The sequence below is a fragment of the Chinchilla lanigera genome, unplaced genomic scaffold (genome assembly GCF_000276665.1).
Source record: "Chinchilla lanigera isolate Chin_1 unplaced genomic scaffold, ChiLan1.0 scaffold00122, whole genome shotgun sequence".
In the NCBI taxonomy this organism is placed as follows: domain Eukaryota; kingdom Metazoa; phylum Chordata; class Mammalia; order Rodentia; family Chinchillidae; genus Chinchilla; species Chinchilla lanigera.
In genome coordinates, this window is record NW_004955523.1 from 2,758,283 (window position 1) to 2,778,131 (window position 19,849).

General features: G+C 50.8%; 1 protein-coding gene across 4 annotated transcripts in view; it reads right to left on the reverse strand.

Annotated features, from left to right (window-relative positions):
* Positions 1-4,860: 4,860 nt before the first annotated feature.
* Rgs6 (regulator of G-protein signaling 6) overlaps positions 4,861-19,849 on the reverse strand; it is a 603,709-nt gene continuing 588,720 nt past the window's right edge. For 2 of the 4 annotated variants that reach the window (XM_005409440.2, XM_013507178.1), the window contains 2 exons: positions 17,248-17,314; positions 4,861-8,956 (listed from right to left, as the gene is read on the reverse strand). In XM_005409440.2, coding sequence (XP_005409497.1) covers positions 8,784-8,956; positions 17,248-17,314 — 240 coding nt within the window. In that variant the 3' untranslated portion in view covers positions 4,861-8,783. The remainder of the gene's footprint in view (positions 8,957-17,247; positions 17,315-19,849) is intronic. The other 2 variants (XM_005409443.2, XM_005409442.2) reach the window with 1 other exon arrangement.

The window sequence follows — 19,849 nt, forward strand, 5'->3', positions numbered from 1 at the left end:
TCTGGATGGCTCCCGGTCCAACCACATTGGCACAGTCAGTCTTACCATCACAGCGGTATCTCATTGTGGTTTTGATTTGTAATTCTCCAATGGCTAATGATGTCGAGTATCTTTTACTGTGCTTCTTGTTCACTTGTATATCTTCTTTGGAGATAAATCTACACAGATTCTTTGTCCTTAATCTTAATTGCATTATTTATATTTTTATTATTGAGTTTTAAGAGTTGTCTATATATCCTATACATGCATACATGTTTGGTGTCTTTGAAGCACAACAGTTTTTAATTTTGATCAAGTCAAATTTATTTTTTTCTTTTATTGCTTATAGTCTTGGTATTTTATATGAGAAACTATTACCTAACACAAGATCGTGAAAATTTACTCCTTTATCTTCTTCTAAGATAAAGGAGTACAGTATGAGGTTTTTGATCTACTTTGAATTGATTTTTGTGTATGGTGTGATGTAAGATTGAATTTCATTCTTCAGCTTCAATTTTATTTAATTGTTCTAGCAGCATTGCTGAAAGAGTATTGTTTTTCCTCATTGAACTATTTTGGAACTCTTGTTAAAAGCCAATTGACCATTCATGTTTGATTTTATCTCCAGGCTCTCAGTTCGATTCCATCAATCTTTATGTCTGTCCTCATACCGATACCACACTGTCTCTACTACTGTAGCTTCATCATAAGTTTTGAAATTGGAGGTTTTCTATTTCGTATATTCATTGTATGGCACACATAGCAGAGGCTGGGATGGTGCCTGACAGGAAGGGCCTGACTACTGCATGAGGACACGTGAAGACAGGAAGGCTGAGGAGTAGCACAAGAGACAAACCATATCCATGTTTAACCTTACGCACATCACTTGATGCTTCTGGACCTCTATTTCTGTTCTGTAGAGCGAAGGCTCTGAGCTGCTTGACTGTTAAGGAACTTTCAGTTCTCCTCTTCTGGAGGCGTGGGAGACTCAGTTCATAGACCCATTCCACCACAGAACCCCATGATTTTATAGCAAAGCACCCATAGACTTTCACTCACTTGGAACTCAAACACGGTACAAGAGACGTACTAGACAGTTCTGGGTCATCTTGTCATCCAGATAGCAGTGAATGGTGAAATACTCTTGAGGCCGTGTCTAAAGGACTTAGGCTCTCCCAAGTCAATGGCGGGGCATATTGGATATCAATAATGATAATGAATGTGATGAATTGAAATACCTCCAGTGTATCTAAATTCATGAATTCATTATGGTGCTTTAAAAACTCCATTTATTTGGATTTTGAGATCCGTGACAGAACCCCAGGCCATCTCCCCTCCTTGGCCTGGTTTTTATGGATGGAGCCTTACCTGGACCCCTCTGTGTCTGAATTCTGCTCTGGCTCTTTGCTTCCAATCAGAACTCACACTTCTTTATTCTGCATCGGTCTGTTCGTAGAAGGAAGAACTCTGGAGTTACTGGTATGGGTCCACCAACCGAGTGTCTCCCCAGGCATCGCCTGCTGCGTAAATAATGCCTCTCTCTGGTCAGCACCACGGCTTATACAGTGTGACCACCACCCGAAATTTAGATAGAAAATAACTCTGTCATCCTGAAACATTCCTTTGTGTCCCTTTATAGTAATCCTCCCCTGCCCTGTGTTCACTGTAATATGCACCATTGCTCCCCTTTGTTTTAAGGAAAAGGTTCCTGCTAGATGAATAAAGGACTCATTCTCTTCAACCTTCAGGTTCTATGATCACACGCTTTCTCCAGCAGGGGCTCACAGTTGACCAGGGATTAAAAGGATGGCATTTTGCAGAAGAAATGTGGCCAGCGGGCCTGAGGGGCTACACAGCAGCTAAGACCTATCCTCTAAGCCATAATCCTCCAGCCCCTCTGCTGTTCCCTGCCTGGGCCTCAGTTTCTTTCTGGATAAAAGGAAAATGTCGAGGAACGCACTACCTATGCATGTGCTGCAACGTGCCCCAATCTGAGCGAGAGAAACCCAACTCAAAGGTCACCTACTATACGATTCCCTTTCTGTGGCTTTCTAAAAAAGGCAAAACTATAGGTCAGAAAAATGGATCAATAGCTGCCAGGAACAGAGGGATAAGGGAGGGATTAACAGTAAAGGGGCACGAGGGAACATTTTGGGGTGATGGACTCATTCTCTGGCATGATTTTGGTGGTTATATCATTGTATAAGTTTGTCAAAATTGATAACACTCTATATACAAATGTGAATTCTAGGGGCTGGGGATTTAGCTCAGCAGCACAGCACCTGCCTGGCAAGTGCAAGGTTGTGAGTTCGATTCCTGCTACTGGAAAAACAAAAACAAAAACAAAAAGAAAATGTGAATTCTACTGTATATAGCCAGATAAACAACAAATCCCCCCCACCCCACCACACAGAGTTGGACCAGATAATCGTGAAAGTCCCTCTCAGTGCTGGTATCATGGGGGACACCAGCAGGAAGACATATCTCAGGTTTTTAATTCTGTCTCCTTGATCCTCCTATCCCTTGCTGATTCAAAACAGCCTTGTGATGTGACGGAAGAGAGAGGATAAACAGGCTTTGTTTGCTTGGCCAACTGTTTCAGGGACGAGTCCTGTCCTTCTGTGCAGGTCCATGTGTATCTGCAGGGATGCTGGACATTCTCCGCACAGGGCCTGGTCAGTCTCTCAACCTGTTCCAAGGTCTGCACCTCAGGCTTGAAACCGAATAGTTCTGGACAAGAACTCAGCATCCAGATCCCCATGAGATAATTACCAGGCCTGTGCGACAAATGGGAATCTAGATGGGAAATGTAGATCTCTACTGTTTCTACTGCCACTGGGGTCTGAAGAAGGAGCCCTGCGGGGCTATTGATTGAGGGCGCCCACGTGCCTCAGAGAGGGAATCAGGCCCTTGCTGGGGAAACGAGAGCAAGGGGCTTGTCGCAGGCAGGGAGGGGCTGCTGCCCGCACAGACCACGGGAGTCTATAGACTCCAGGTTGATTGAAGGCCGACGCTTCAGCCAGGCCACAGTGTGTGCGTGTGTGTGCATGTGTGTGTGTGTGCGCGTGCTGTCTGCCCGGCAGGGCTCTGCAGATCCAGTCTACCTCCTGATGTCTATCTCAGGAGCAGCACTAGCTAACACCAGCCCCTGTTTCAGGAGCCCTTACGGGGTGCCAGCGACAGGCAAACCTTCTGCATTAATTCACAGCCATCATAACGTTTTGGAATTTCTGTTCCTGCTTTAGAAATTAAGAGACAAACAGGCTGAGGGTGTATGGCTCAGCCGCTGCCGCTACAGCAGTTTCTCTGTTTTGTTGGCTGAAATAAGCCAGACCTGGCCAGGCAGCTCCGGGGCCCGAGGAGGACAGAGCTGGAGCGCACCAGATGAAGAGCTCTGCTCCGGATGGAGCTCACGCCGACTGCGGCCCGCACCCCAGGCCCCTTTAAAGTAAACCAGACGCTGCAGCCTCTCCTTGACCAGAGGCCTAGGCCTTGGTGTGTGGGGCCTCAGACATTCTGTGACCCCTATCACAGGTACTGTCGCACTGGGTGCAGGGAAGGGATCCCAGGAGCACATGCAGGCAGCCCTGCTGAGGAGAGACAGGAGGTCCTCTGAGGCTTCTGCTGAGGAAAGGGGGCTGGGCAGAGCCCTGTGGGCCAGGATGGGGTGTGCTTGTGTGAGGGTTGCCTGCGTGTGGAGGTTGCCACTTGCCAAGGGCAGGGATACCTATCAAAGCCCCAGTGGTCCCTAGAAAACTGGGACCAATAAATACCTGGAAGCTGGCACCAGGGAAAGGATGACCTCATGCCCATTAGGCCAAAAGTCTCCAACAGGGTGTAGGGGGCAAAGAAGCAGTCCAGGTGGCCCCCGGAGTCTCTTGGGTGGGCGGAGCTCTTGGGTTATTGCTGGTCGCCCAAAATCTCCATCCCTATCCTGGATCTGAAAGCAGATCTCTGTCCTTGGTAGGATCGTGTGCATGCACAGCAACAGCTTGGTAAACAAAGATTCTGGAAATAAGCCAGGTGGCCCAGCTGAACAGGAAGAGCTCCAGGCTCCCTGGAGGTGATGGCTGGGGTTGAGGAGGACAGGGACGCACGGCTCTTCTGTGAGTGGGCCGGCAACTGTCAGTGGGACACACGCTGGACCAGGCTGGGGGCAGGCATAACCTTGATCTTGACCTTGTAGATTAGGACATTTCACTTAAGGATTCTGCTTGGAGATGAGAGACAAGTTGGTTTCCATCCAGATGTGACCGAGGCCCCATTTCCATGCCTCTGAAATCATTTCTACCTTTGAGAGCAAAATTTCTGTCACTGAAGCTTGCTGCTAGGTGCCAGCCTTAGCAATAGAGGGTCCTTTTCACTCTGTTCTCTTCCTCCTCTTGTCAGTCTGACTCTCAGGCTCTTGGAGTCCTGCTGCTTTGGTGTTCGCAGGAAATGAGATTGTCTGTCGCTCAGGAAACCAAGACTCCCCATAAGGAGCAGGGCTGTATGCTGCGGGCTTTGATCCTGGGACCTTCTTCTGAAGAGTGTCAGAGTACCCTGGGATATCTGCACCCGAGCAGTGGGGCATGGAGACCACCCAGCCAAGGAGACCCTGGCAAAGTCAAGGACTTCAGCCTTTTGATGATACTGCTGTCCCAACCTACCAGCACGATCTGGATTTTCTGAGCTGCCTAGCATCCTTGTAAATGAGAGGGAAGCAGGTGTGTGTGTGTGTGTGTGTGTGTGTGTGTGTGAGAGAGAGAGAGAGAGAGAGAGAGAGAGAGAGAGAGAGAGAATGGGGCATGGTTGGAAGCAGGGAGCAGTGGTAGGCTTTATTTTCTAGAATAAATCCTGCCCAGTAAACCCCCAAACCAAGAAGTCACACAGACTTAGCTGGACAGTAGTGGGTTCAAGTCATTTATTTTTAGACTGTTACCAGCATGTTTGGTTCTGGGGTCCAATCCCCAAATTCCAGAAAAATAAACTAATGAGAACCACATGCACTATGAGGAGGCCATTCCAACGTGTCTGTGATCATGCGGTGAGTGGGCATAGAATACAGGACAGGAGCCCTCACTGTGAGCAGGGCCTCCCCTCCACAGACAGCTGACAGTAGCTGGCTCTGAGCCCTCACTAGGGCTGAGGAGAGGGCTGAGCCCCAGTCATTTGGACCCTGCCCCTTTAGGGCCCTGGAGCCCTTATTGCTACATTTGCTACTTTGCTACTTTATGGCCCCTGGGTCTTGCCCAGGGGATGACTTATCACTGGGTGGCACTAATGAGTAGGTTGCTGGCATCTGCTGTTGCCATGGTTACACAAGCACAGGCCTCTCTTCGGAGGGTCCCGTGGTGAGTTATTAGTGATTTATTTGGCCACTGTTTGACTAGTCCGTGGTCCTCGCTGCATAGTCACCTTAGCCAAATTCTTTTAGAGGCTCGTGACACTTATCTCCCTCCACCCCAGGGCTTCCTAGCTCCTGGAACCTGCTGGAACATCTCCCTCCACTGCATCCCGCAAGGCCTAGAGACCAACAGCCCTCAATCCTTTCTACTTTCTGGGAAGGCTTCCTGGTGGCGGCTTTTGAAGCCCGGGTATTTGGGGGTAGAATTCGAGGGATGCTTTTCTAGGGAAAGACATCAAGTTCCGCAATCAGGAAGCGGGGCAGGCTCCTGGCTCGGTGTTCTGTTGGTGAGGTAGTTTGAACATGCCAGGAAGCCTGCAGGGAAGAACCCTCAGAGCATGGCCCCGTGAGCGAGTCTGAACAGCAACTCAGAGTCACAGGAGGCCCTTTCAGGATGCTGGCCCGGCCCTGGCCACCACAGCGGGGAGCCGGACTTGGGCCCTGTCAGTTGCCCTGGCAGCTGTGTCTCCTTGTTTCTAGGGTACAGCAGTAGCTTCTCAGGAGAACAAAGCTGCTGCACTGCTGTCTGGAAGGGCAGGATGCTTCTCCGCAGCCCAGAGAGCTCTAGCTGCATGGGTCAGGTTGTCTGGCTGCTGCCAGACATTTATACACCCAACCTACCAGTTTACCTTCCCCACGCAGGGGAAGGTTATCTCAGTCACATGCTCCGCGCCTGGTGCCTTGTGCGTTAGCACGGATGGGTTGGAGGCCACTTGTAAAGACTGCCCTGATGCTTCGGCTGTGGGGCTGCAAAATGATATCTTCCTCGTGAACCCTCAGGGTGAGAAGTTTCAGACCCAGGGAGATACCCGCTCAGGGGACCTCAGGTGGCTGCTAGAGGGCAGAGCAGGGCAGGGAGGTCTGTTTTGCTAAAGAACTATCTTCAAACCTCTTATCCAGCCTGGGTGTTTGGCTGTCTAGATCAAGCTGCTCGGAACCTGGCCAAGACCTAATTTTCTAAATCTTTCCATTACGAGGTCTGCACGGTAGCCTGATCTTGGAGTGGTCCGCTTGGTTGGAGAGAACTTGTTCCACTTCCTTCTTGCGAGCCCTCGCCGAGCTACTGAGGAGCATGTTGTGGTAGTCACAGGACGCAGCCTGCCTCTGTTATGGGGTGAGGGTGGGAAGCTTGCTGCCCTGGGTTTGAGTCGACCCGAAGTGTCCTTACCTCTACTGAGCCTACTGGCCCTCCGCCCCCTTCGGATGTCCCCAGAGGTGTTTGGAAGCCTTCCACCTGATCTCAGGGCCACAGTCCACCTGGCTCCAGAATGAGGCCAGTTCTCAGGCCAGCACGGGTCAGGAACAGCAGCCAAGAATTTGGGGGTGAGAGGGGCACACAAGTCGTGGCCAGGGAGCCACCCCTCCCCTGTCTACAGCCTGGCTTAGCATGCCCCCTAAAGCCCACGGGAGGGGCAGGAGGCAGCCAGGTCTCTTGCCCTGGATAACCGAGGGCTCGGAGGTGAGGTTGTTTGATGACACCCTTGTCTACCGCTGCCTCGGTGGCAGCACAGCCAGGGACCCTGGGTAGAAAAGAGCTTTCCTTGGGCAAAGCTGGGTGCAGATGAACTTGGACTATGATTCGTTCTGAAGCAGGAGGCGTGCATGACCGAGAAGGAGATTAAAAGGTGATACGAGGAGAAGAGCAATTGGAAGACCCCACGGCTGGGGGGTAGGGCTCATTACATTCATTTGCTCATCAAGTGACGACCAAGTATCTGCAAACTGCCAGGCTTTGTGCCGAGCGCACGGGAGTCCACCGGGGACCTGGCTCTATATTGCCACCTTTGGAGATATTTGGAGAACCCAACACATCATCTCTGTGATTTGCACTATATCTGAAAGAGAGGGGAACTACCGCCAGGGGGGACAGTGGAGGTGCAGTGGTCAAAAATCTATAAGGACAAACCATAATGAGGACTCCTACTGCCCAGGTGGCTCCAATGTGGGGACAGGCGGCCGGGGCCTGGGGATAGGGCTGGGTGGAAGCAGACACAGGAAGGACTCAGAGGTGGGAGCTGGAAAGCTGGGTCACAGGGAAGCAACCAGGAGGCCAGGACTCTAAACAAGCGTTTGAGCTTTCAGTCACCAGCTGGTGAATCTGCCTCTTGCGTAAAGAAACACCAGGGGTCACTTGTTTCCTTGTGTCTGTTTATACACCCGAAAGGGAGACTTATCTCGCCGGTGCCCAAAAATAGATCAAAGGTGGATCATCATAGCAGGTGTGTGTGGGGGTGTCTGAATTAGAAAACCAGTTGCTTAGTACAGCTGTTTCCGAGGGCTTGCAGGTATCACAATAACAGTGACAATGACAGTATTCGCTACCACTTGCTAAGCATCTACTACACGTCCGGCTTCTGACTTGGTGCTTTACATACACGACCTCACAGCTCGGTTGGCAAAGAGGCATTGTGACACACACGCAAGGGGATACGGGGTGTCTTTTGTAGGTTTCTGCAGCTTTTGCTTTCTCTTAGGCAACTGGCTTTGTTTAGCGGGGTTCTTTGGCTGGGCCCTCACATCCAGCCTGGGAAGGGAATGATGTGGCTCTGGCATGGACCTGCCCAACTGTACTTTGCCTCAGCTTCAGGCAGGGCTGAGGCCTGACCCCGCAAGGGTCTGACTGTGCTTGGCAGGATGCCTTCATGTAGGGGCTGTCACTCCTGCAACCCGGCCACCTCCTGGGCTGGATACCCTCCCATCCTCCACCTGGGGCTGTGCAGGGGAGAGCCCTAATAGCTCCCAAGTCTGTGGCCGTATTTATTTTGAGGAAAACCAGCAAGGGGCAAAAACAGGATAGAGGAAATGATTTTTTAAAAGACGGTCCTCAGAACCCCCATGGATGTTGGACAGACAGTCTTTCACGAGAATCAGTGGCTCCGCAGGCGTTGGACCTTTGAGACCCTTGACGGGGCTGAGGGGCAGCCGTCGTGCCCAGGGAGAGCTCCTCGGGGACTTGAGGTGAGGTTGCCTTAGTGCTGAGGATGAGACTGGGACACTGTACGTGAGCGTGGTGCCTGGCGCTGGCCCCTTACGCCTGGGCGGCCACAGGGAGTGGGAGAGGCAGGCGATGATGGGCCACAGTGGCCATACCTATGGTGCCCAAGCGGGTGCCCCGGGGAGAGAGCAGGGAGGCGATGCGTAATACTGATGTCCCCAAGGTCCGCTGTCCCTTCTGTGTTTGCCGCGAGGCATGAGCCCCACAGTTGGAGGAGTGAGGATATCAAGGATATCAGCTCAAGTGCGGTTGGCCGGGAACCCCATGAGCCGCTCTCCCCTGACCGGGAGCGCTGGCCCACGACTGTACAAGGATGAGGTTGTAAACAGGGGCCTCTCCTGGCCGGCCCGGGCTCCGTGGACGCTTTCCTTCGGGTCTCCCTGTTCACCCACCGAGCGTCCCCACCTCTGCCCTCCACGGCCCTCACTCTTTCTCCTTCACAGTGACCAGATCTCCGTGCAAGGAAACTCTGTCCGCGGATGTGGAGCGCCGCCGCCTGCCCACGAGCTCTGCAGGCCCGGGCCCCTGCCCGGCGCCGGGGACCGTCAGGAGGACTGCATCAGGCCGGTGAGGCGCTTGCCCGCCAGCGACTTTCCCTGCAGAGAGACAGCCGACAGAGGCACGCACAGGCGCGCACACACAGAGGGACAGAGAGAGCCAGACAGGCGAATTAATTGTTGTACGCGCCACAGAGACCAAAGGACTAACCAACCTGACTGGCCGTCTCGGTACAGGGTCTCTAGGTACAGGAGCCCTACCTGGGGACAGTGGCCAGCACCGCAGGTGAAGGGACGGAGTGCTGTTGCCAGTACCTTTAGCGGGGGGAGGGGTTCCTTCCCTGAAACCAGGCATTTAAACTCAGGGAGAGATTCTCTTCAAGCCTGTGGGCTGCTCCTGAACTTGACTGTATTCAAGTCGGGGGAGGAAGTGGTGGATTAGAGCGTAGCAAGGTTAGGGAGGGAGGGTGGGTTCATGTAAATAGATTGCAGCTGTGAATCCTCCTCAACATGCAGGACAGACACACAGGCCTCGGGACCCCCTCGGTGATGCATTCTGGGACCAGGACAGGGCCAGGGGCATTTGCTGGGCCTCAGAGCCACTGGTGGTCCCAGGCAGTGTGCTCCTCTTGTCTCCTGTTCTTGACCTGACTCTCTACCTGTGGTACCCAAAGACGGAGTCTGATGACTCCACACCAGGAAGCCTACAAGCTCTTTACTTACAACCTTTGTGGCGGCTCTTCACTAGCACTAAAACGATAAACTAGACCATGAGATCCAGTGCAAGAGGCGTAGAAGTCCATGAAGGCTTCAGCTGTCAAAGACCCTAGAGAGGTACTTGGGGAGCCTGGGATCTGGGAGGGATTGCGAACCGGGCACCAGGAGGAGGGATGAGGCGCAAGAGTGCGGCTCAGGGGCCCTGCTCACTTCCCTGACACAGTCTGTGTCCTTCCTTGGCTCACTCTTTAGAAATCCACACTGTGGGACAGGGGTCCCGAGGAGTATGTGGCTGGACCCACGCAGATTGATCCCTGCATCTGGGAAAACGCTGAACACCCATCCTGTTATTGACAGCAGGTCAGTGACGTCATCCCTATCTGCAAGGGTCGCAGATGATCCCCCCTCAGCCAGGGCTGCAGGGTTTGGTAGGGAGATTGCAAGGGCCAGCAATTCCTCATGTTTGTTTCCAAGTGGGGTGTGGGGGGCTCATCTTGTTTACTGGGCTTGCCTAGGTGTAAACTGGATGTAATTAAAAACAATTGACCAGGTTTGTGAAGCCTGGTGGGGTACTCAATAAATCTGCTGATTAATGACGTGATGGATGATGGGTATATCTAATAAACGGATAGCACAGGCTTGGCATTAGCTGGATGAGGAACAATGTGTCGCTGGCTTACATCTCCACGGAGGGATGTGGCCAGGCTGGCTGAGCACTCTGGTGCCGTGAGTGGGGCTTGTCCAGGAACTGAATTGTTCTTGGGAGTTGTCAGAAATCTGTCTGTACCTCTCACTTTTCCTCCTTTTTTTTCCCTCCATTTTCACAAATGTAACCAAAAAATTTTCATTTTCCCACTCTGTTAACACACACACGCAATCTCCCCATCAACAACCTTATCTGAATCTTCAAATACACTAAACTGAGCTGGCGGCAGGGCGCAATACCAGCCTAAGGAGTTTTTAATCAGCTTTTTTTTTCAACTCCTAGAGGGTTGCTATATCAGTCTTTGAGAATCACTGAGGAGGATGGTGATGCCTTTTTCTAGCGCACCCTAGTGGCTCTCAGAAGGTGGAGGCTGGCCTTCCAGCCTGGATTCCACGGCACACACGGAGCGGTCACTGTTTCCAAGTGCCCTTCCTTACACAGAGCGAGCGGTATTGGCCATCTACTTGATTCACCCTGGAGTGTGACTTCTCACCGCAGGCCTGAAGGCAGGCAGCATGGGAGTGTGTATGGGGTCCTTTCCGGGAAAAGGTGGGTCTAGAGGCCTCCTGGTATGAGTGGCCCTCTCCCATCGTCCGTGGCCATCCCTGCTCATGTGAAAGGCACTAAGGAATTCCTCTTCCTTCCTGGGGGCTTCTTATGCCTCAGTAATAACACACCTGATGTATCGGCTCCTCCTCCTCCTCCTCCAGCCCTCCTGCACCGGGGCCACTCTTACACATCGTGAACCCAAATATACATGTTTGGAGTTGCTATGTATGGTATTTGGGGCTCTGGTTTAGCTGGCAGATATGAAAAGAAAATCTCTAAACTGCCTGAGTAAGAGTCTGTTGGCGGTGTGTATGTTAAAGCCCAGAGACAAAGAAGGAAGGTTTGCCCCAAGCCCTCATTACGGCTGCATTCTCATTAGTGAGGTCATTTTAGCTGGAGAGGGGGCTGAGGGCTGAGGCAGGACTGTGCGTCTATCTGTTCTAGGTGAATTTGGCCCTCGGGCACCCCCACCCTTCACCTCTGCTAGCTCTACAGAAAGGGCCTGGCTGGGCTTGGAGGAGCTAATTAATCTCTTCCTGCTGGAGTCCTGGAGCTCAGCCTCACAGCTCTGACTCCAAGGACCTGTGGCCAGCCTGCGATTGGCCGCCCCTCCCCCTCTCGCCACAGCTTCCATTTGCCAGGAATTCAGGGGTGGTGATGCAGCTGGTCGGCAGAGGGGCCACTCCTGAGATCGTCCCCAACCTCTCAGCAATCCGGGGTGCTGCCTGGCAGTTTTGTCCACTTTCCCCGCTGCTGCGCCCCCGCATGTACCAAATGCCAGTTCAGCTGCTCAAGATGGCGGTCACGAGGGCTGGGGACGGCTTGGGAAGCAGCTCAGGCAGCTGCAATCCACCCACTGCTCTGTGACCTCCTGGGTGCGTGTGAGCTCCGGCTGGAAGGCGGTTAATCATGCAGGCTGCAGGCACCGCTTGATGCCTGGCCCGGGGCTTTGGGGAGGAGATCCTGCAATCTCACTTGCTCAGCAGTGGCCTCCCTTCTGAAGAGCTGAGGCTCCCAGAGTGTGTTCAGGGATCAAAGCGAAATCTGAGAGCACAGGCTACCTGTGTTCAGAGAGGAGCTGCCCTGAAGCATATGACCTCCTTGGCCAGCAGGCAGCTCCTCAGGCATCTGCTTTGCCCAGACAGGGGAGACTTTCTGCCCATTTACTCTAGGGCTCTTGCCCTCCTCCTTTGTCCTCCCTTCCTGCCTCCAGTTCCCAAGCTTCTGCAGGAAGTGCTTAGGCAGGGAAGTGGCAATTTTGCCTGTGCCTGGCCCCTCATGTGGTTACAGAGAAAGTGGTTTTTTCAGGGTGTGAATGTGTGATGCTCCCCAGTGCTGGTCAGCTGGGAATGGATCAGAGTGCCAGGAAAACTGCAGCCAGCTCAGCCTGAGGCCTTGGCGGAGCTGAGAGAAGCAGCTGAAGTAGCTGAAAAATGCTACCAGCAGGCACTGTTTGTCCAAATGAAAAAATATACAGCGGTTAATAACTGAGCTGCAGAAGGTACATTCCAGAGACACCGAAGCTTTGCATATAGACAAAGTGCTTTTCACCTGCAAGACATTTGGCAGTGTGTCATCCCATAGCACTTGGGGTCCTTCAGTTGCATGGACCACAGGACAGGGCTCAGTGCTGGGTTTGTGAACACCCCCACAGTCAATCCCCACCCTCCCCTCGGACTAATCATTTCAGCTCTGTGGCCATCTTGATGGCTAGAAGCCTGGAAGAAGGTAGTCATGGAATCATTTGTTTCTGAAAGCAAGCACACAAAAGGGCTAACTCCCTTTTGTGCAGTGCTTTAAGGAAAATCAACATGCTGCTTGTCATGCTGCTCTGTGCATTGCATTTCCAGATCCTAATCAACAAAGCATGCACGACCCCATCCGGGTCACCCAGTGCTGCCGCCACTTACTTACCTGGGAGACTGATGCTAAACTCTGGCCGGGAAGAGGGCTGTGGCTCAGGGAGTAGGCAGCCCTGGGGGTCAAGTGGCATATGGGGGCAGCACAGTCAAGCACTAGGGGATCAGGGGGCCCCTCCCAACTCTAAGGGCATAAAGACATGTAAGCTGCTGAGATTGTCCTGGACACTTGTCCAGGTGACCTAAGGCCAAAGTTTCGGGTCTTGAGTGCATCAAATCAAAATCTAGGCTACGGGGAGGACAGAAACCAAGTGTGGCTGCTCCTGGAGGAGAGGGAAGAACTGACTGGAAAGGAGCATGAGGGAACCGTCTAGGGTGATGGGTATAGATGATGCAAATATATACATTTGTCAAAATCATCAAAACATACCTTTCCGATCTGTGCGTTTTACCATATATATTATAATCCCTGCTGTCATTAGGAATTCTCCACTCCCTACTCTTTTTAAATTGCTGGGCCCAGTTTTGCCCAGTGCTTCCTCCTCTGGTATGGGAGAAACCCAGATTCCTCTGCTAGGGACACTGGAACTTGCAGCAGAGCTAATTTGGAACACTATTTCTAGTTCCCATTGCCCAAACTGATCGCCCTGGTGTGACACGTGGGCATTTTTCTTCCTGCTCATGAAAAAATGGTGTTTTGCTGAATAGGGCTCACCAAGTGACTTTTTCAGGCAAAAAGTGGGAAGATAGGTTGTCTCTCTAAGGAGTTTGAAGGTCACCTTGCACGGATGCTGCTGAAACTCATAAAGGATGTGTTCATGTGGAAGCATAGGCCTGGAGGGACTTGCTAAGGACAGCATTCAGGAACCTAAGAGCTGGGTGGGAGGTTAGGGGTTCTGGCTTGGGTTCTGTAGCCAGGGGACAAACAAGGCGCCACCTGACTTTGTGCTCCCGGTTCCTTCTTCACTTGGCAAGGTAAAAGGGATGATTTTAATAGTGGGCTCAAGCAATGCCATGGCACCTCCTTTTCTCAACCATGTTTAACGTCGGATAGAGAGAGTGACATCTGGTTGGGATGGCTTAGGGTCTGAGAACCCCTGGCCGGGGATGGTAGGAAGATCTATGCTGTATATAGATTCCTTTCAAAACACTTCCAGCTCTCCTGCTCTCGTTGCCTTCTAAAGCAAGGTGGGGAAGATAAATTGGACAAACTAGGTAACGAGAGCAGGTTAAGATTCCACCTAGCTAATCCACACCAGAGCTGGGCCAGAGTAGCTGAGAAGGGAGAGTATTTCTGGCTGTCTGAGCCTTCCATAGTGAGTTGGGGCAGGCGCCCTGCGGCAAGATTCTTTCCTGGGGTCTGCATTACTCTTGGGTCCTCACCAAGCTTTCTGATCTCTCTCAGGGGCTGAAGGGCATTTTATTTAGCTTTAAAATATTCTCTTTATTTGAGATTTTGTACGAAGATGTATCACAAACATAAAACAACAATCCATTTTTAAAAATACACAGGATAGGTAAAAATTGAATTAATAGCAAAATTCACTGGTGGAAAAATTAATATGTGTTCACATATACTTAAACCCAAATCTTTAAAGAAGTAAAAGAGATGATGAAAATAGAAATCATAGATTTTTTTTTTAAATAGTAGGTATACCATCATATGTGCAATGATATAAACAGCCAGGCTTTGCCATGTAAATGGCAGGACTGTGGGACCTACCCAGCAGCCACATCATCTGGAAGCATTTCCCACAAAATGTAACTGGAACATTTAGCAGGTTCAGACACCTCTTGCTCCAGAACCTACCAGTGACTCCATTTCCTTCCTTCCTTCCTTCCTTCCTTCCTTCCTTCCTTCCTTCCTTCCTTCCTTCCTCTTTCTCTTTTTCTCTCTTTCTTTCTTTTCTTTCTTTCCTTTTCCTTCTGTCTCTCTGTCTCTCTCTTTCTCTGTTTTTTTCTTTCTTGACCTCCCAGGGCCTTTGTCTTTGGATTTATTATTCTTCCCCATCTTAGCGGCATCAGTGTCTCATGTACCTCCCTTCGCAAGTGCTTTCCTCTTTAAATTGCCTAGGCCTTGATGTGGCAGGGTTGGGGGTGGTCCCTCCATCAGGGGACACAGGTAGGTTTGCTAATAGTTACTAACAGATGCCTGTTGATTGCCCATGGAGGGCCAGCCAGCTGGTCATTTGACAAACATTCATAGTAACATCCACAGCATCCTTGCTAGGGTAGATATTTCTGTAACCATGCTAAATGGATGAGGAAACAGACTCAAATGGGCCTTGAGTAACTTGCCTTGAGAGCACACAGCTAGCCAGTGGCAGAACCAAGGTGGTCAGCCTTCCTGAGGTGTACATCTGCTCTGCATATGGCCCTGACTCTCCAGGAACGCAGCAGATGGAAATGCCCAAGGACCATGGACTCGTCTGTGCCCACCTGTACTGCACCAGCTCTTTGAGTGCTGCAGGGCGATTTTCTTAACCTCCCGAGCAGGAACCTTCAGCTGTTGGGCTCTGCTTGAGGCTATCTCAGGCAGTAGCTTCTCTGCTCAGCTCAGTGGCTCATCACATTTGGAAATCCTGTGACCTGAGAGGAGCCCCTTTCTGCCAGACAGGATGGGCAAAGGGAGCTTTAGTCTACTGTACTGAGCTGGGATGCAGGTCACTATTGCTTGGTGCATACAGATTTGTAGCAAGTATTCTGTTCATGGCCCCGTGTTACCAGTGCCGACACCTCTGGAATCTCTTCAGTGACTATCCCAGAAGCAGGTGTTTTTGCCTTTCTAAGGTAGGCCAGGCACAGTGGCCTTACTTCAGTTGGAACCAACCCAACTTCAAATCATTCTAGCCCAAGTGCCTAATCTGGGAAGGCCTCTCTGGGCGGTGTTCCTGGCCTCTGGCTCCTGCCCCTCATTAAGGCTGTCAGGTACAGAGGCCAACTTCCGCCTGGTGGTCTGGGTGAGTGATGGGAGACCTTCCTTCATAGTCCCTCCAGCTGTGCAGGGACAAATCTGGAACGAGGCAGGAATGCTGGGAGTGACAAGAGCTCAGCAGCTGAGCTCTACACTGGTGGCAGAATGCCCAGGCACAGGCTCCCTGGCCTCCTTTCCAAGCTGTGCATTTCCATTTTCTCTGCTCTCTGCATCCCCTGCAGTGGAAATGCCTCCTTTTGTGCTGGCTTTTCTGTCCTTCCTCTTGTACTGACCAAACAGTCCTTTCTACACTCAGCTTGGAGGAAACCCCTGTAGCCTTAGGAGTGGAGTGGAGGGGAGCACTGTGCTTGTAAAGTCCTTGAGTGGCACGCTTGCCTGTGGCCCCGGCAATGCCTGCTGCTTCCTCTCTCTTCCTCCGCCCCAAAAGTACTTTGATATCTAAGCCCTGGTTCATTCCAAATTAGGCAAAGGTCAAAAGACTCAAGGAAACAGGGACGCGACTATGTTGCTATTGGCAACAACCTGATGCTACTTTTTTCCAACTGGGAAGTTCAAGCAACCTTGACTATGACTCTAGGGGAGTATGTGGCTAAAATTTAGTAATTTGATACTGTGGATAAGGTAGCCAAAGGAAGTCACTAGCTTGGCAGCATGCAATTTTCCTCAGAACTATGCGGACTCTAACTGCATTCTCCTAATGATACTTTTTAGCTCTTGCAAACAAGTACTTGTGTAGCTACCTGCCAAGGTCAGAGCCTAGAAGGCCCAGGCAGTCAACTTGCTGACCCCCTCTCCAAAAAAAAGCATACAACTTTAGTGAACGTCCATGTCCATTTGGATGCTTATGCAAAGAAGGACACTCATTTCTCTTCCCTGCCTACCACCACGAATACTGTCAGCAGGCATTTATCAGATGTGTACTCCTAACCTGAGAGAATACAGCCAGAAATAGGCTAAGTAGCATTTTCAAGAGGCTCTGGAACAAAAACTTGGGTTGTTGGAATTGCTAGCCATGGAGAATCTTCTCACTTCCCTCCTCCCTACAGACCCTTTCCACATGTTGTTGACAAGTTTTTGGTCTCTGCGGACAGTGGATGGGCTGTTTCCCAGCTTCTCTCTCTCCTGGTGGTCTAGTGTGTAGAAATGTGAGATTTTTGTGTTTCCTGCAGGACTTGGCTCTGTGCCCACAGAGCAAGGGTTATGGAAGCCTTAGCTGGGAGGTGAAGCTGACTTCTACTATTGGGTTTTAAAATATCTCCAAAGGAAGTGGGCATTTCTGTGTTCTGCCAGGGCAAAAGCACTTGGAGAAGTGAGCTATAGGATCAATATCCGAGGATGTTTGTGCACTGCCTCTAGGACAAGGGCCTCATCTCAGCCTCGCTTCTGGACCCCTGGGCTCCTTGTTTCTTAAGAAGGAAAAACTGAATTCAAAAAACGGCCAGGAAAAATGGGAGCACCAATAAATGGTCGCCGCTGACTGTCCGTGAAACTTGGATGTGAGAACAAGAGAAGTGGGCAAAGTGGAGGCCACAGAGAGACAGGTCACCTCTGCTGGATTTTGGAGCACTGTCTGTGCAGAAGGATCCCCAAGGTTAGAGAGTGTGCGGACGCCGGGGTCACTCACCCACTGCTGGAAGGAAGCCACCTCGGGGGTGAAATGCAGCGGCCATTCTGACTCTGCGCCAGCAGCACTAGGCAATTGTGTTTTGGGGAAGGGAAGTGAAGAATAACTTATCCAGCTGAAACCGTGAAGACCCGTGGCTCTAGAGGAGCCCCTGCTCAGACACACACAGCCGCAGCGGACAAGCACTCCATGCACAGGCGCACATGCAAGTCTGCAGTGTATGGTCACACGCCCGCCATACACCAGACATTGAGGCGTGGATCAGGCAGGCAGTGCGGGCACCTGTGTATACACTTGTGCACATCTGTGTACACCCGTGCACACACTTGTGTGCACATTCACATTACAGGCACTCCCATAGCATCTCATGCAAGGCACGTAAGCAGCTACGTGATTAGCTGTAGAGTTTTATCTCAGCTCCTACGATGCCAATCTTTGACAAATACTGCAAACTTACAGCATTTGCCTTAAAAGGCATACATAAAAGCAGAATTCTCCCCCAAAAAAAGCCCACTCATGTCAGTGGAAATAGCTCGTCTGCTTCTGTTTCTATCAGTGTTAGAAGCAGTAGGAGCACATACCCCAGGGGTTGGTTTATCAAGAGATTTCAAAGCATCCCCTGCCACTTGCTTCTGACTCTTCCACAAACCTCACTGTGTAATAAGTGGTTAAAAATTAGAAACCTCTATTTATCTGGCAGATGGAACAACTGGACGTGGGGAGGTTGTAGTACTCAGGGAGGCTCCAGGCAGGCAGGCAGGCAACTGAGAGGCGAGTGTTCCGGGAATAGGGCTGTCATGCAGGGGCCCACCTCAGGGACTGGATTTCATATTCTTATCATGGATAGAACCATTCTGGTCTGTGCCCGGAAGCACGAGGCATTTTAGCATCCTGCATCTCAGCAGAGGGCAAATGCCAGGTCCTGGAAATATTGCAACAGTTCACCTGCGGCTCTTTCCATCTTCCAGGCTGACAAGATCTACAGCTGCCTGGGCTTCCTGGGAAGTGCTAAGGGAACATGAGAAATTGAGGAAAGGGCAGACGCTGGCCCGCTGGGCACCACAGCCCCTCCATTCCCTGGGAAAGCAGGGAAACCAGCTCTCGGAGTTGACTTTAAAATGGGGCAGCAGTAATGGCTACCATTACTGAGTAGTTACCATGCTACTCATTGTAATAAATGCACTTCGGACATAATGTCATAGGAGGTATACTCTTACCCACCCTCAACTGCAAAAATAAATACAGTGATACCTACCTTGAAGAATATTGTTGGAAATTAAGATAATAAGTGGAGTGCTACGTATGGGTTGCAAATAACGTTATAATGGTGAAAATAATATGCAGAGCTATACTTATTGAGCACATACACTGCAAAGAGCATGTTGAGCACACTATGTCTTTTTCGCATTTGACCATTTATTTGTATGACCCTTTTTTGGACAAGGAAACTGGGCTGCTCATGTCATCCAACTTAGTGGTAAGCTGGAGTAGAATTAAAGCCCATCTCAGGCCAAGCCCAGCATGACACGGTGTGACACTACGAGCTTCCAAGAGTGGCAGCTACGGCTGTCACGCCCTTGTTTAGTTCCAACATCTGCTCTGTGCAGTAGGCTTTGTTGTACCCATTGGGCATGTGAGTGGCTTGCCCAGGGTCTCGTACTAATATCATGTGGACATACAGGGATCCCATTGCCTGTCTCTGACGTTGCTTACTTCCCTGCATTTCCGTGGGTACAAAGGGAGATTGTTATCAGGGGCAAGTAAGCAGATCACCTCCGCCATGATGTGAATGCAGCCGGGGGAGATACCTCAGCCAGATTTCGGACTTCTGACTCTGGATGGTTGCTGTGGCTCAGCTGTCACTCAGGCTCTTTCTCTTGAGTGACACAGGTGGCAGATAACCGGCTACCACCAGGCTAAGGAGCAGTCTGGCTGCCACCAATCATGAGGGCAGTCAAGGAACTCTCAAAAACATACTGCTGTTGAAGCAAGGTACTCCTCACCATGCAGATACCTTTGCAGCCCCTGAGGGGTAAAGGGCAGGTCGGGGGCTCTGGTGGCAACCACTTAACCCACTCTCCTTCTTGGTGGTCCTTTTCATGATGTCCTACAGACCTAGGAATTATTTAAGCAAGCTATGATTGAGGGTTAGGAAATAGAGGGGTCTGAAGGCATATCATTACCATGGAGACCTCCATCAAGGATATGACCACCGGCTCATGATCACCATAGATGCTAACGCTTGAATTCTTTACATATTTAGAATTATGTATTCTCTGGAACCTTCTAGATTCATCCAGAACAGAATACACCTATTACTTTTGCTGTAGATTATAAGGTTAGATCAAGTTTTGTATTAGATGCTTCATCACCATTTCCTAGTGTAATCTGCTATGACATCAAAGTCAGGCTTTCTGTCACTGGTTGTCACTCCCTCTGTTCCTATGAGGTGTGGGAGCGGAATGCTCCATGTTCTGATACAAGAGAGAAAGGCCAGGGGCACAGTGCAGGATGATTCTCTAAACCAGAAGATACATACAGGTACTCCCAAGATGCTATGTCTTCTTCTCCCCCCTCCCTTAGATCCAGGGATCACCCTCAC